This window comes from Vulpes lagopus, chromosome 8 (assembly GCF_018345385.1).
Source record: "Vulpes lagopus strain Blue_001 chromosome 8, ASM1834538v1, whole genome shotgun sequence".
In the NCBI taxonomy this organism is placed as follows: Eukaryota; Metazoa; Chordata; class Mammalia; order Carnivora; family Canidae; genus Vulpes; species Vulpes lagopus.
In genome coordinates, this window is record NC_054831.1 from 83,128,461 (window position 1) to 83,144,776 (window position 16,316).

The 16,316-nt window shown below is 64.8% G+C and overlaps 1 protein-coding gene across 2 annotated transcripts in view; it reads left to right on the top strand.

Annotated features, from left to right (window-relative positions):
- Positions 1–16,316, top strand: part of ADARB2 (adenosine deaminase RNA specific B2 (inactive)) — a 339,341-nt gene that overhangs the window by 290,843 nt on the left and 32,182 nt on the right. For both annotated transcript variants that reach the window (XM_041767012.1, XM_041767013.1), the window contains one exon: positions 9,993–10,107. In XM_041767012.1, coding sequence (XP_041622946.1) covers positions 9,993–10,107 — 115 coding nt within the window. The remainder of the gene's footprint in view (positions 1–9,992; positions 10,108–16,316) is intronic.

A 16,316-nucleotide genomic window follows, 5' to 3' on the forward strand; every position in this document is an offset into this window, starting at 1 on the left:
GCGGGGGCTTCTGGTCCTGAGATTGAGTGATGCGGGGAGGAACACGGAGGCCCAGACGGCAGGCTTGGTTGAGCACAGCTCAGGGGAGGCTCACGGAGCTCGGCCAATGAGACGACACATCGCTGTTGGTTCGTTGCACTTTCCAATCCCTGAGCAGCCTGCAGACAACGCCAGAGCGGGCCGTGTGGCCTGACATTCTGACTCGGTGGTCCTCGAGGGATCTGCGGGCCTGTACACAGCCCCAGGTGGCTTCCTGTCCCCTGTGAAGTCCTCCTTCTCCAATTACCAGGGGTCATTTGCTCCCTACTAAACTCCTACAGTGAAGACACTCATAAAACCCAAATATGTGTGGGGCACTTGGGGGCTCAGGGGTCGAGCCTCTGCCTTCAGCTCAGGGCGTGACCCCGGGATGATCCCGGGATCGAGTCCCTTGTTGGGCTCCCTGCAGGGATGGAGCCTGCTTCTCCCTCTGCCTGTGTCTCTGCCTCTCTCTGTGTCTCTCATAAACGAATAAATAAAATCTTTAAAAAAAAAACCTTAGTGTAAGACGCAGAATTCCACATTCTCTGCCTCCCGCCTCCGTGGCTGGGTCTGCATTTGTCAGGCTCAGGTGCTCAGTTTGGTCTGAGAACGCAAGCCACGCAGCCGGGCCTTCACGGGCTCTGCGCCCCACCAGCTCCCCGGAGGCAGATGGGCCCTGGGGTCCAACTGCAGGAGCACACCCGGGAGCCCCGTGCTCCGGGCAGGGAGGCGGCCTTGTCTCGGCCTGAGCTTGTCACTCTAAAAAGCAGGGTGACACGGCAACCGCCCCCAGGACAGTAACGTCCAGCAAGGGAAACGGTGTGCCGGGCGCTTAGCAGTTGCACATGGCACGTCCTTGAGAAACGGCGGCTTCCGTCCATCACCAGGGTTCTGTTTCCTGCGTCATATGCTGGGCCTCTTCACACCGAGGACCTTGTCTTCCTCGTCTCTGTACCTCATCAGGGTCTTGCTCAATGAGTTCTGGTTTATTCTTTCCCCCAGGGGACGGGTGTAGCAGTGAGTGTGGAAGTGCTGCGCATGCCATGTGCACCGTGGCTCCTCCGGGGTGAGCACTCCCCAGTGACAGCTCCAGTTCCGTTCCCGCCCACCTTTGGGGGCGCCTCGGGAGCCAGGTACGCTGGCCAAGCCCCCGAGGCAAACACACACCTTGATTGGGGCACACGGTGCACACGTGCTGATGCTGCAGTTGCCAAGGGGAGTGAGGAGGGGTCGTCCCCCGGCATCTGGGACGTCGGGGTGACGCTCGTGCCAACAGTCACACAGTAATGTGGCCCAAGGGTGAAGTCAGACAGAAGGGGCCAAAGTCAGGGGACCGTGAGCAGACCGGTAGCCCACAGCGCGGGGCCACTCGGCTCCGGACAACATGGGACGTTCAAACGCGCTGTTGCCAAGGACACTGTCTCCCGAGTGGAAGAGTGGTCACAACTTTAAAGCTGAGGAAAGATCAAGTAAAGAGCTCAGCTCGGCCCAGAACTGACTGACGTTTTCGCTGGACGGGGTGACACGCGTGTACACTCTCCCCAGGCCGGGCTCTGGGTCTGTGTGGGGGCGACAGCGGGCCAAGCGCACCCTCCGGGGGCCCGCGCTACAGCTGGGCCGGGCTCAGGGGGTCAGGGCGCCGGGAATGCAGCCGGCAGGACGGGCCGCAGCGCCGTCGGGGTTGACTCGGGATTCCACGAGGTTCCGCCTCCGTGCGTCCTCGACTGTGCCCAGCGGGTCCCTCACGCGGCTGGTTGCCAACAAAACATTCATTTCATGCAAGGAAGTGACAAGTGTTCCTCTGTGGTTTCTAAGAAATTCTGTCTTGCACGTGTCTGGGCAAGAGCCGCATCACCCACGGGTGGCCCTCGAGACGCGGCCTCAGGTATCGCCTCCCCGCTCCGCTCGGTCCCACCTGGGATAACCCTGGGCCGTCGGCGCAACTCCATGTTCAGAGAAGAGGACACCAAGGCCTACGTCACGTTCAGAGTCAGGCCACGGTCCAGCAGCAACCCCAGGGTCTGAGTCTGGGCCAGGACAACTCCAGCATCCACCCTGAGCCCCGGCCAAGGGCCCCGTGGTCCATGCGTGGTCTCTACCGGCCCGCCCCGTCTGCGTTCTTCACCTCGGCCTAATGAGCCACGCCACCACGCAGCGGCTTCGCAAGCCAGGCTTTCGTTGGGCTCCCGCACCTGCCGTGCGGGCAGGGCTCGGCGGGGATGGTGCTCCTCTGCTTCTGGGCCTGAGGTCCCCTCCCTGGGGGTGCCCGGGAGACACAGGGTGGTGCTGGCTGTGGCCTGGGGGCCCCTCTCGGGATTCCTCCTGGCTGGGTTCCAGGAGGGAGCACCCCGGGGACCGGGCGCAGGTCATGTGTCCGCTGGGACGGTGTCCAGGGGAGGACACAGAGGAGGCACGCAGGGGTTAGCAGCCAGACGAGCCCGTAGAACGGACGACACCGGCACGGCCATGCTTGGAAGATGCAAGCTGCCAGACAGCAGGACGTCCTGGCCTTGGGGCCCACGCCACATCCTGCTGCCGCCCCCGGGCGAGGACCCCAGCCACAGGATGGGCTTGAGGAGCCACGTGCGGCCAGCCTGGCACTGGGACTGGAGGCCGCATGCGCAGAGTCCTCCCAGGGCGCTGGTCAGGCCCTGCGGCTCCCAGGCCCCAGCACGGCCCCTCACCTGGCTCGTCCCTGCGGCCCATGGACAACAGAAGCGCTGACCCACGGCAGTGCCTCCCGGCCTTGGTTTCCTCCTCCGGCCGTGGCCCCTGGCCGCCCGAGCGCCACTGCTTCTGGGGACACGGCAGGCGTCCCCCAGGGGAAAGCGCATCACCCAGGTCCCCGCCGGAGAATCGGAACCAGGCCGTGGGGTCGCCCGGACGCCGCGCCACACACACAGGGACGCCACGCCTCCGAGGGGCGACCAGCCCACCTCTGGGACTCCAGGCTCAGGCCTCTTCTGCCCCGGGGGCCCAGTCGGGACGTCCTCATCTGCCATGACTTCCTTCAGGTCTGTTAGGGCCCCTGCATGATTCGAGGTAGAGAAGAACTGAGAAGTCCGCTCATCTGAGTTACGGAGTCAGGCCCGGAAATTAATGAGGCTTGATGGCCATCGTCGGCAAACCGGAATCACGACGGGACCTCGAGGCACGCCTTCCACGGACACGCGAAGGGCCACGGGCACGGAGCCGCTCGCGGGGTATCTCTGGGCCGCTGGGAGCCGCCCTTGCACTGCCCGGTTCTGGAGGGGGGCCTGGCCAGCCACGACCCCTGGGGGCGGCCACCTGCCCAGCGTGCCCCAAACTTATCATGCGGGGGCCGCCCTGCGGGCGCGAAGGAACCCAAGGGGGGGGGGGGGGCGGCGCCCTGAGCTCCCAGATCCAGGCTGGCCCAACCCATATGCAAATCTAACCTTTCCGGTATCTCAGCATCATAAACCTAAAGACGGGATTTCAACGAGAAAATATTTACCGGAGGCTTTTTCTCTTTCATAATCTATCGATTTTAATATCCTTCCCACTTTGGCTAAATGTCAATTTTACCCTGAGGACTGCTGTTGCAAACTTGAACACATTTTATTTATTTATGGCATTCAAAATATTAGCGTTGGAAACAAGTGCAGTGTGAGTCTTCCGGTGTTCCCGCTCAGAGTTTATTTTTCCTGTTGGGATAACGCTGGTGATTCGCCACGGTACCTGGGGCCAACGGGCGGCGCGGCAACCTCCGGCCGAAGCTGAAGCGCGTGTTCCACGGTGACGCGCAGTCACCACCACGGGGCCGCCTTCCCCACTAACCCTTTGGGGCTGGAAGCACCCAACGGTCGCTGTCACTCAGCCAGAGGCCACATCCTCTCTCCCGACCATTTCCACTGCACTCGTCCAGCCTGTGGCCGTCGTGCATGAACGGCCCCCGTGCTGCCCACGGCAGATCCGAGCGCGTCGGAGCCCCGGGCAGCTGCCAAGCCGAGCCCCGTGTCCCGGGAGGCTGGGCCCGCCCCGAAGGACGTGCCCCCCCCGCCACTGAGAGGGCCCCCGCGGGCGCCTTCTTGGTCACCAGGAGCGGTATAGCCGACGCCGCTGTTTTCTGGTCAGTGAAGGGCTGATACTGCGAGCGACATCCGTCCGTTTCTCCCGAGTCTTGGGGTGAGGGTCTTGAGAGCCTCTCTGTGCAGGGCTTCCTCCTGCCAAGCCGGCCTCCACGCAGGACGGAGCGCAGCCTCGCGGCCCCACCCAGACAGCAGGGACCTCTACAAGGCCACCACCGCTACCCTCACCACCAGGACCCCCGCCCCCAGCTCGGGACAGGGGTGCAAGGACTGTGGGGGGCTCCGCGGACCCCACCCCCCATAGCTCCTCCCCTCATGGTCACAGCCCTGAGCACCCTCAGCCTGGCAGCTGCTCCTGCCTCCACCTCTCTCCTGCAGATCCCCACTCCCCCCTGGCCAGCCCCACGGAGGACGCGCATCATGGGCCATCTACACTGCACCCGACCCACATGGAGAACCACACCCACCCCCTGCCAGACCCACAGAGGATGCCCATTGTGGGCCATCTACACGATCATGAATTCACATGATCGTTAACAAAACCAGCAGACAGAGCGCTGATGGCCCCTTAGGCGCGGGCGGCGTGCTGACGGCTGACTCCCATCCCGCTGTCCCCATTCACAGTGTGTGAGGAGTGACCTCAGGGCAGCCCCAGCTGCCGTCACCACGACCATCACGTCAGGGGCCCTCCTGGCCCCTTGTCCACGGGGCCACACTTGGTGACACACGGAAGACAAAGAAAAGCTGCCCTCGGAGGACAAGCCGGGCAAGGACCCGGCTTGAGGAGCCCTGGGCCCTCAGGAGGACTGGGAACCCCGTGGAGGGCAGACGGGGTGGCCACCGCCTGTGACGCTCGCGTGACTCAAGCGGGAGGCGGCGGCGTGGACGAGGCACCAGCCCGGGGACACGAGGCTGCGGCTGGGAGTCACAGGGAGGGCCTGTGTGCTCGCGGTCGGGGAAAAGTTAATTAACTTCACTGATTTAGGACGCAACACTACACTGTGGCCTGACCCACGAGGGACGAAAATGCTCTTCGAGTGGCGTGTAGCAGTCCATGTGCCGTGTGTCCCGTGGCCCCGGGAGGACCCCTGCAGCCCCGGGCAGACCCCGGGATCTGCATTTATAGAAAGAATCCATGACACGAGCTGCTTCTAGGCACCTTAGCAGCTTCTGCCATAAACCAAGTGCCAGGCGGGTTTGCAGCAACCAGAAGTGACTGCGTGTTCAGTCCCAAGTGATTAAAACATAAAAAATGCCTGGCGTTAAGTTAGGCAGTGAGGATACACCTCCCGGCGCGGATCCCACACTTGCGCCCGGCGTGGAGCCCCCACAATCAACCACGTCATCCACGTGCACCCGCCCCACAAACCCCGCCGGCAGCTGCAGGCTTGGGTGCCGCCCGCTAACCACCAAGCCCCCGAGGTAGCAGCGGGCGGGCAAGGGCGGCTGGCCGGGCAGGCTCCTCTGGCCCCCACGGCCACACACGTCCACTCCTCGGGGCTCCGATCCGCGCGAGGACCGGCCGGTGGTGCCCTCCGATTCTCTTCCTTCCAGCCCCACAGCCAGGTCAGCAAGGGTCACAGCTCCAGGCACGTCCACACGGCCCCAATGGTTGCCACGCGGGTTCCACGTCCCAGGTGGGCCTGAACGGTGCACCAGACCCTTGTCCTCGCTTCAGTGGGCCGAGCCGCCACCCCAGGGAGCAGAGCACAAGACCGCTCCACCCTTCCTGTCAGATGTGAATGGGAAAGGGCTGGGCAGAGGCGTCGAGGAGGTCGCGGCGGCCCCGGCGGGGGGCAGGGGCAGGGGGTCCAGGCCGGCGCCGGTCAGGGAGCCAGCGCACCCCACTAGCCCTCCCTGCCCCGGAGCCACCTGTCCGCCCCCCACCCACAGCAGAACACCCGCAACCCGGGCAAGCGGCCGGCACCTGATGACCGGTCTCACAGGCCCCCGGACCCTACACGTTCCTCCAGGGACACCCGGAACCACTGCACGTCCGACAGATGTTCTTAAGCGGCAACGGAACTGCACACAGTGGCCAACCCACGCGGTCAGGCCTGCAGCCCCCAGAGCCCCCCCAGAGGCCCCCCAGAGACCTCAGAGCCCCCCCAGAGGCCCCAGAGCCCCCAAGAGCCACCCAGAGCCCCCAGAGTCCCCTCAGAGGCCCCAGAGCCCCCCAGAGGCCCCAGAGCCCCCAAGAGCCCCCCAGAGCCCCCAGAACCCCCCAGAGGCCCCAGAAGCCCCAGAAGCCCGAAGAGCCTATGAGAGCCCCCAGAATCCCCCAGAGCCCCCAGAGCCTCCCAGAGCCCCCAACCCCCCCGGCGCCCCCCAGAGCCCCAACAGGTGCCCGGGCTACAGGTGGCTCCCCTGGATGGGCGCCGCCTGCTGGGTCCGCTGTGGGGCATGGTGCTCTGCGCGCTCCTTGCTCTTCTGTGACGTGTCAGGACTTACTTGCCTTTTTATGACAAATTCCCCGCGTTCCTGCCACCGGGGTCAGCAGAGCCATTGCTGAAACCCCACATCCTCAGAGCCCGTGACCGCTCAGGGCTGGCGGTGGGTGGGCAGCAGGGCTCCCGGCCTCTCCACGGCGGCTCCAGCCCAGGGGTCTGCAGCCGGAGGACATGGGACAAGAGACAAGGGGCCCCTCACCCTCCAACAGCCAGACCCACGCATGACACCACTGCCAGGAAGGTCACTGAGACCACAGCGTGTGTCACAGGTCCGTGGGCGGGACGTTTGTCCCCCCAGGTCCCTGTGTTGTAACCGCACCGCACGGTGGCTGCGTTTGGAGAAGGGCCTGCATGCAACGCTTGGGGTCAGGCGAGGCCGTGGGGGGGCACGTCCTTCGGGAGGATCTCGGGGGGCAGCCCGCCGTCCACCTGCGCCCGCGCTGACACCAGCCTGCGGAGCTGGCAGGAACCGGGGCCACAGCGAGGGAGGCGGCCTCGCCCACCCCGGCCCCCCGGCCTGGCCCCTGCACACAGCCTGCAGCGCGGGCAGCAGCTTCTCCGTGGGGTCAAGCAGGACACGCGGACGCCACACACGGGGCAGCGGGTCTGCACCTCCGTGGAACGGACACTGGAGCTGCTTTTCTGAGCACTTTATGTTATCACCAGTGGCTGGGACGCCGCCCTCTGGGGCCTGTCCCCACAGAGCAGAGATGCCTCCGCCTTGGACACCCGGCAGCGTCAAGGAGGGGACACTCGCAGCCACACGGGCCTGCTCAGCGCAGCACCCAGGGTCCGAGCCGCACCTGCAGGCGGAAGCCAGCGGCTGCTTGGCAGGCGAAGGCTGGGCGGGAGACGACCCCAGCACACGACACGTTCGGCAAGGCACTAACATCCAAGACTCGTTGAAGACGCGTACAAATCAGCACCAAAAATAAAAGACAGAAAACAAACAATCCAGTTAGCACGGGCAGAGCACCTGGATACACGTTTTTTTCCAAAGACAAGACCCAGACGGCGCACGAGCAGGTGACAGATGCTCGACACCACAGGCGGTCAGTGACACACACGTCACAACCACGGTGCGGTCCCGCCTCGCCCGTCGGGAGAGCTCGGGTGTCGCGAGGCCGCGGAGACACGGGAGGCCCCGGGCGCTGCGGCGGGAATGCTGGGGGCCCGGGAGGTCAGAGTGGAGCCGCCCCCACCCGCAAACACTCGTGTTCTCCAAAGGAGAGGAGAACGCGGACTCCGGGGCGGCCCCGATGTTACAGCCGCCGAGTCCACGACGTCCACGGAGGAGGGCAGCCCAGCGCCCGCCCACTAGCCCCTCGGCCGCCGGCTAGGGCTCAGCACGAAGACAGACGCCTGGCCGCTGGCGGTGGCGCCGAGGGAGCTAGAGGGTGCGACGCGGAGCAGAGACGTCGGAGGACACACGCACCGTGACCCCCTCACACACGGAGAGAGACCGAGACACGGGCTCCGGGCTCCAGCGCACCCAGCAGGTCCCTGGGGCGGGGACGGGGGTGGGGATGGGGGCCAAGAGGCGCTTGTCCCCACCGTCAGTGATGCACAGAATCGGTCCTGCTGCTCCTGACGGTCACACCTGGGGGCGCCGTCCGTGGTCCTACCACTACTTAACCTGTTGTCGGAGGAGCCGACAGGGTCCTCCCTGTGCCCTGCCCGTGACCTCTGTGCCCCCCGTGTCCTCTCTGTGACCTCCCCATGTGTCCCCCTATGCCCTCCCCATGTCCTCCCGGTGTCCCTCCCGTGTCCTGCACCTGCGTCTATGAAGAGCTGAGCTGAGGGTGGCCCAGAATCCAGGGCCGGGCATCCTTGCACCAGGCAGGGACAGACAGACACGCTGGAGGAGGCAGGGACGGACACACCCGCAGCCTCGGGGGAGAGCGGCCTGCGGCACCTTGCCCTCAGCTGCTGACCCCAGGCCGGGAGGGGACAGAGTCCACGGCTCTGAGCCACCCCACCTGCGGTCCCTGGTTCCGGTCACAGCAGCTCCCACGCCATGTGCCTGGGACACATGCCCGGACCCCCGGACCTCGGCGCCCAGGTCACAAAGGTCAGGACGGCTCCAGGCCCGGGGCTGGCTCCACAGCTCCCAGTGGAGGGGCAGCGTCTCACCCACGGCAGCGAGCCTCTGCGGCAAAGCCAGGGTCTGCACCCCCTGCGGGGCCTGGAGGTCCCAGCTGTAGGGCGCCGGCCCACGGAGCCCATGCCCCGCTGCTGTCCCGGGCGGGCTTCTGGTGCGGGAGGCAGGCCTGCTGCCATGTGAACGTGTTGACTGCCTGCAAGCGGGATTTTTATAAAACCGTCTCCTTTCTTGCTCTTTGGCGCCTGTGTTGAGACGTGTTCTTACCTGTAGCACCGTGTCCGACACCCGGTGGCAGGTGGAGCTGCACACCACCCCGAGACGGGCCACGTCCCCCCGCCCGAGATAACCACCCAGAGGTGGCTGGTCTACGGCCACCAGGGAAATGATAGTAATAATCACGAGGAGAGAAGGGGCACCTTCCTGAGCACTCACGTGCAGGGGGCGGCAAGCCACGCGTGTAACACACTCGGTGCTCACGAAGGCACTGTCGGGCGGGAATGAGGAGGATCACCTTATAAATCAGGAAAATGGGCCCACACGACTCACAGCAGAGCCCTCTGTGTCCACTGCCCACGGGCACCGCCACCGCCTGCCTCCCACAGCAGAGAAGTGACACGTCCGCCTGGGAGGCCGCGTGGGAGGGAGGGGGAGACGAAAACCACAGCCGTGGGCCTCGTTGTAGATGAGCTGCTCTAAGAGGGACATGGGCCACACGAGGAAAACCCAACAAGTGGGATTCCGACAACTTGAGGGTGTGTGTGTGTGTGTGTGTGTGTGTGCACCTCCTGAATGTATGTGTGCACGTGTGTGGGGGGGTGTACCGTGATGTGGGCACACGTGTGCACCCGTGTGTATGCAGCTTATGAGTGTGTGGGGACCTGCACACGTGCATTGTCTCTGGCTGCACTGTGTGCACGTAGACGTGTACCTCTGAGCACATGTGTGCTTGCACGTCTCTGCGAGTGCACGTGTGCCTGCGTGTGTGTGTCTCTGAGCGCACATGTGTGTGCCTGTGCACGTGTGCAGAAACCCGATGGGGGAGACCGCGGGGTGGGCACGGGGAGCAGCTCAGCCAGGAGGCACCCGAGGCGGTGGGTGTCTACGCGCTGGACCCCGCCCAGCCCCCGGGCGTCTGTGGGTCGAGCGCCCCCCCCACGGGAGCCCAGGCGGGCCCCTCAACAGACGGGACAGTGGCCATGCTCAGGCGCGGGGCCAGGCGGGGCCCCTCAGAACCAGGGCCTGCCGCCACTTCTGGCCCCGGGGTGTCGGCCCAGCGCAGGCGGGGGCGCCCGGGACGCGGCATGGAGGGCGGGAGGCCCGGACGCCGCCACTCAGCCGTCAAACAGGCCTGGTGCTTGTGTCTTTCAGGAATTCGCAGACTCCGTGTCCCAGCTGGTCACGCAGAAGTTCCGCGAGCTGACCGTGGGCCTGGCGTCTGCGCATGCCCGCCACAAGGCCCTGGCAGGAATCGTCATGACCACAGGTAACGCCTCCCATTCCCCCGGTGGTATCCCACCTGCTGCAACGCACACCTCGTGTTTGCCTGACCTTGGGGACCAGGCGCCTGTCTTCCCCATGAGGACGTGAGAGGACACGCGGCACCAGGACCCACTGGGGGCTGTGGCCCCTGGTCACGGCTGCGCCCAAGTGCCCACCGCCCACCCAGAGGCCGCGTGTGGGCCCTGCAAGGGCCTTTCCTGTTAGGCCCCACCTCGGGGTTGGAGCACCGCGGCTGTGGGTGCCGCTACAGCTGGAGCCCGAGGCCGGCCACCAACGGGGCACCCCGGGCGGGTGGCTGACGAGGCTTTCCCGCCGCAGCCTCTCTGCGGCAGGTCCCCTGCCCTAAGGACACCGGCTGCGGTGGTGCAAAGAGACGGGGTGCCCTCCTTCCTGCCGGACGGTTCGCGGCCGTGGGACCCTGCGCCCCACGAGCAGCAGGACAGGAGGGCAAGGTGGTGGCCTCGGACCGCCGGGGCGGGAGACACGATGGCTCGTGTTCCGCAGTTGTGGTGAGAACATCTATGAGTGGTAAATAACTGGCTGATGCTTCGAATTCTACTGCCTCGGCTTGCAGGGTTGGTGACGGCCGACCCCAAATGAGGCTGCAGAAATAACTGCCTCTGGGTTGACTTCCACGCGGAATACCACCTACAGGAGGACCCGTACTCATGTGGACAGGCAGTGGGAAGGCAGATAGTGGGCCCACCGTCCCCGTCCTTCCACCCCAAGGGCTCCTCGGGTCCCACCGCACGCAGGACGTGAGACCCCGGGGCCTTGGCACAAGGGCGTGCACCACTCGACCTTTCCATTGCCGGCCTCTGAGCAAAATAGAGATAGAAGTGCCTCTGCTGCCCTAACGTGCTGAGTGGAATAAGGCGCGTGAAGTGCTGGGACAGGGACCAGTGACTTTAGGAGGACGATGCGCCGAGGCAAAGCCACTCAGTTCCCCCAGGGACAGCACTGTGTGCGCCCGCCAAGCCCAGTGCCCCCCACGGGAGCCCAGACACCGCCTCCTGGTCGGAAGCCAAATATTCCAAACTGAGCGCCGGGGTCCACCTCCGTCAAGACCCTCCCCTGGACGGGGCGTTCCTCCCTCCGGCAGCCACTGGTCACACGCATCTGCACGCGGGCACCGTTCTGCACACCCAGCGGGGTGACGAGGAAACACGCAGCCCCACCCAGGAAGTAGCCTGGGGGCAACGAGGGGAGGCACAGGCCGGGAACTGCTGCCCGGGGTTGAACCCCAGCTCTTCCCGCAACTGGTGACCTCAGGTCTGTCGGCCTGTTGGCAACTCAGGGGGCGGGAGGGGAGGGGATGGGAGAGGAGAGAAAGAGGAAGGAAGGAGGGAGGAGCTGCGGGAGGCCCCGAGCCCCCCGCAGTCGACCCCATTCCCGACCCCCACACGTAGGTCTCAGGTCGCTGTGACCTGCCGGGTGGATTTCCCAGCCTGGAGATGACCATCCAGTACCCTCTGAGTTTTCTGGAAAATTCAATGCTGGGAAGTCCCGGGGCCGCTCTCGGATCCCCTTGGAGCACAGCAACATTTTGCAGGGACTCGGGGACGGCACTGCGTGGCCAGTGAGCACACGGCCGACCGCGGCCGAGGCTGAGTGGGTCCGCCCCCCACCAGCAACGCGAGCGCTGAAGGACGAGCTGCCGAACGTCACCTTCCCAGTGTAAGAGGAGGTTCAGCGGCGGCACCGACTCCCAAGAGGTGGGCAGATGGGTGCAAAACCCCCGGGAGAAATAGCTCTAAAACCCACTGCGTGAAGCTGGTGTGACACGTGACCTCACCTGGAGTCCAGGTGCTGAGCACATGCGCTGCGGGCAAAGGAGCGGGTTCCGGTCCCCGGTCGCGTCGCTGTGGCCGCGACAAAGCTGGCAAGCGCGGCATCGGGTCGAAGGCTGTCGGCCACAGGGCGGGCATGCATGGCCCCCGCAGACCCAGCTGCCTTCTGTGGCCCCGTTCCCCCCCCCCCCGCCGAGGGCTGCTGGTGTGCGCTGCCTACGTCTGACACGTGGCGATTTCTCATCCTCGTACGTGTGACGGTTTCAGTGATGCACGGTCCTGGCTTCTGACATCAGGCCGAGGGGCGCCCCTGCAGGCCGCGCTGCCACGGAGCCCCCGGCTCCCCTGTCCCATCGGAGCCGCACCCGCAGCCCCCGCCCCCAGGCCACACCAAAGCCCTCCACGGTCGGTCGGGTGGACCCGAACGTGGCACCCACCACGGCCGCACGTGGTCAGGATGCGGCAGGGCCCCCAGGCACGGGGTCGCGGGGTCACGGGCTGTGAGTGCCCCGGCTGGTACATCCCCCTGTGCCAGCGCCTGCCCGAAGCCACCTGCACACAGGGCTGACCCCAGACCGTGGACAGCTTCTGGGCCAGTGCGCGCGTTTTCCCGAAGCTCAATTTTCTTTTCTTTCGCTGAAAAGAAGGACACGCCTTTGGCACATGGGCTGGGTGACGTGCCCCACACCCTCCCCGGCCCCCGCTGACCCCGGCACCAGCCTCACCTCGCTCTTCTCCCTTTTCCAGCCCCAACAAACACCTGTCAAAACTCCCTGGGAATCCCGTGGGGGCAGAAACCCGGCGCGCTCACTCACTCTCGGCCACCAGAGCAGCTCGGCTTGGGGACGATCCTGCGCCACCGCGATCTCCCCAACGTCTTTGGAGGGGATGTTGCTATCGTCTCCTACGTGGCGCTTCTACCTGGAGACACCGGCTGGCGTCCCTGCCCGCGGGGCGGAGGCCCATCCTGTAAACTGCGTGTTTGGTCATTTCCCAAGAATGTGCGTAGGCGCGAGCCACGCACCTGCCCTGATTTACTGAAGCTGTCGATTCCTGTACTTCCTCTCCTATCATTTCTTTGATGAATTGCTTCCTTTTCCCTCCTTTTCTTGGTCGAATTTTCCGTATTCCGACCGGATCCTTGGTCTCTTAGGTTTCCAGGCGCCGTCCACCCTGTGTGCTTGGAGGCCCCGAGCACTTCCCTTACCACTCCTCGACCCCGCTGCGTGCTGCATCCTAGTCTCCGCTAGTCCCTGTATCACTCAAGACGTCCTTCCTCTTGTTCTATAGATGTGACACTCCTCACGGGGCCCTGGGGACACTCGCCAGCTGATGCCTGAGCCTCCTCTGTCCTCAGACTCTGCTCCCTGTGATCTGACCCACTCTGTCTATTGTCAGTCTTTCTCTGTTATTCTGCTCGTGGCTTGTGTCTGAATAGTCACACTTGTGAGAACAAGGCTCCAGTTTCCCCTGAAACTGTGTCTCTTTCCCCCGCGGAAGGCGGGGGCTCCTCTGAGCACGAGCCTCCTGACCTGGTGGCCGGGGCCAGCGCCAAAGGTCACCTGGTGAGGCCCCCTGGGTGTTTGCTGGCCCCGCGCCCGCCTTCTCCGAGCCCACCTGCAGGCAGCTGCTCCCTCGGGGCGGCTCCTCCACGAGGTGCTGGGGTTTCACCCCGTCCCCCCAAGGCCCCCGGAATCCTTCCCGCCTGTGGATCCCACGGGAGGGGAAGCACCGCGTCGCTCGCTCTTGCCCTCCTCATCGGGAAACCTGGACGTGGTTTAGCCAAGCTGCCGAGCGATGGCTCTGTCTTCTTTGTTAAGAAATCCTGGTGTTTCCTGGGAAGTGGGTCTTGAAGGGCTATTAATAATGATGATTTTCATTTGATATGCAAATGCACACTGTTGATAACACTCTCCAATACGCTAATCAAGTTAATTGCTGCAACCCTGGGAAGTGGGAGAGGCAGGAATCTTAATTACGGCTTTTAAGACACACCGAGGAGGCGATGAAGGGGACGGGTGCCTTTCCCCAGGCCGTGGGGAGGCGGGTGGGGTCAGGGGCGGCCGCAGGCTCCGCAGCACCCCCACCACCACCACCTGCCGCGGGGCCTCTACACGCATGCCCGAGGCGTGGTGTTGTGATGCAAGATCTTCGCCTGCAAAATTATTGACTTCTGGGCTTATTAAGTGAGTAACCAGCAAAAAGACATCCCTGGTGCGTGCTTTTGGAGGTTCGTGTTCCAGCCTCCCTGCGAGCCCGGCCTGCACAGCACATCCAGGCGCTGTGGCTCTGACAAGACCCTTCCAGTTTAAGCTGACGGGCCGCTCTCATCACCCTCCAACGCCTGGCACGGGTGACTGCCCGGCGCATCTCTTGAGGGCCGGGTGGGGAGGACACAGCCCCGAGGTGGGACGGTGGGAGAGCAGCCCAGGAGATCTCCGTGCACGGTGGCAGATGCTCGAGGGCAGAGGGCACTGGCCCGTCGTCCAGGGAGGATCCCAAAGTCCCACTGAACGACACGGCACGTGTGCTCTGCCGTTTCAGAGCTTCTTGCACTGAACCAACGTGAGCACACGGGCGCCGCACTCTGCGGGATGAGGAGTCCTCCAGGGCGCTGGGCGGGGGAGGCAGCCCCCAGGCACACCTGCTGGGTCCCAGCATCTCAGCAGGGGACTCTCACAGGCGCTCGCCCGCAAGCTTGCTCCCCAGGCTCCCAAACCCCTTTCTCCCCGCTCTCTCCCTTGAGTTTGATCATAGAAACAGAAGTGGGTGTCTCCGTTCCCACCCAGGAGGCCGTGGGGAAAGCGGGTCGAGGCCGTGGGCAGGGCCTTGCATGAGGGGGACACGGTGAGTGAGCGGTCGACAGGACTTCAGAGGCTGGTCCCAGAAGCCCCTCGCGGCAAGGCGCAGAGCCCTGTGGGGCAGAGGAAGGTCCCCGCATTCGGGGAGGTTTACACTGGCAGGGGCCAATGCCCCGCACGGCGAGGGGCAGGTCTAAACCGTGGACAAACAGGCTCTGTTTCACTCCTGACGTGGCCTGTCTAGAGATAAGGGGCTCAGCCCACAGGCACACGAGGGCCAGCAGCCCCACCCGGGCCAGCCCCCTCTGGCCCAGCAGGTGCACCAGGAAACGCGGGAATCGGAGAGGAGGACAGCACGCCCGCTGCACCCCCCAAATCCCGAGCCCTGTGCACGCTGTCCAGGTGCTCCTGCTTTCTCACCATCACATCGTAACCCGGCGTCCAACTGCCCAAGAGTTCACTGGGGCACGAAAGCCAAACACCGCCTTTTACCTCAAGGCCATAAAGCGAACCCCACTTTGTTCCGGTCTCTTCAACCACAGTCTTTTTCCAATGGGAACCTGACACAGGCCTCGCTGGTGTTGGGAGGAGAGGCAGACCCTCCCCCCTACGTGCTGATCGTGGGCGCGGGGCAGCGAGAGGGGAGGAGGAAAGGGGATTTCTGGAAGATCCTTGCATGTCCCGTGTTCCCAGGAGCCCCCGTTACCTCCGATGCCCCCCACCCCGGGTTGGCAGGGTTGTAACGCGCAGCTCTGGACACCCGATAACACCGAGCGCACGGCCAGCTGGGGAAGCTGACGGCCTGCAAGCTCTCAGACTTTCGAGTGCGTTCACGGTCTACGTCCCTGTCCGACCGGCCGCAGAAGATAACTGGTCCATGGGATGGTGTGGAGCCCCCAAGGGGGCTGTGCTGCACCAGGTCACCTTTCAGCTCCTCACCTGTACCTCACCCACCCGGGACTCCGTGGGAGCTGTGCATCCAAGCTGACCGAGTAGGAACGCATCCGACATCCGACATCCGACATCCGATGGCAGGAAAGACTAGATGATGGGCGGGCTCCTAAGCACAAATCCCTGTGGTCCGCATCGGGCCTGAGGGTCTCAGCTCCTAATTCCCCTCCTCCTGCCTCAATCGCACCCCGGGGCCCTTGCAGGGCGGGAAGGAGGAGGCATCCTGCAGACTTGACCGCAGAGGCCGGCTGGAGGGACACACGCGGAGGTGGGGGTGGCCCCTCGCTGTCCCCCATCAGTGCCGGAAGCCGACCCGGCGTCTCCTCCCCACACGAAGCCCAGCCTCAGCGGTGGCCCCCAGATCTAGGGGCAGCTCAGTCCTGGCACCACAGACCCGTCACCTGACCCTCGTGTGTTCCCTGGGGCAGCGGCCTCTCAGGAGCCACCGGGCTGCGCGTGGACGGCCACTTGAGAAACCAGCACGGCATTGAAAGAGCCGAGTCGTTCATCCCTAGCGCCCCCAAGCCCGAGCCCCCCGCCCACTGGGCCCCGGGCAGGCCTGGGAGCAGGGTGCCCGCCCTCCTGGCTCCCCGAGGCTGCTGCCAAGCCAGCTGATGCTGCACCGTCCGCCCTGGGGCAGCAGGCCCATG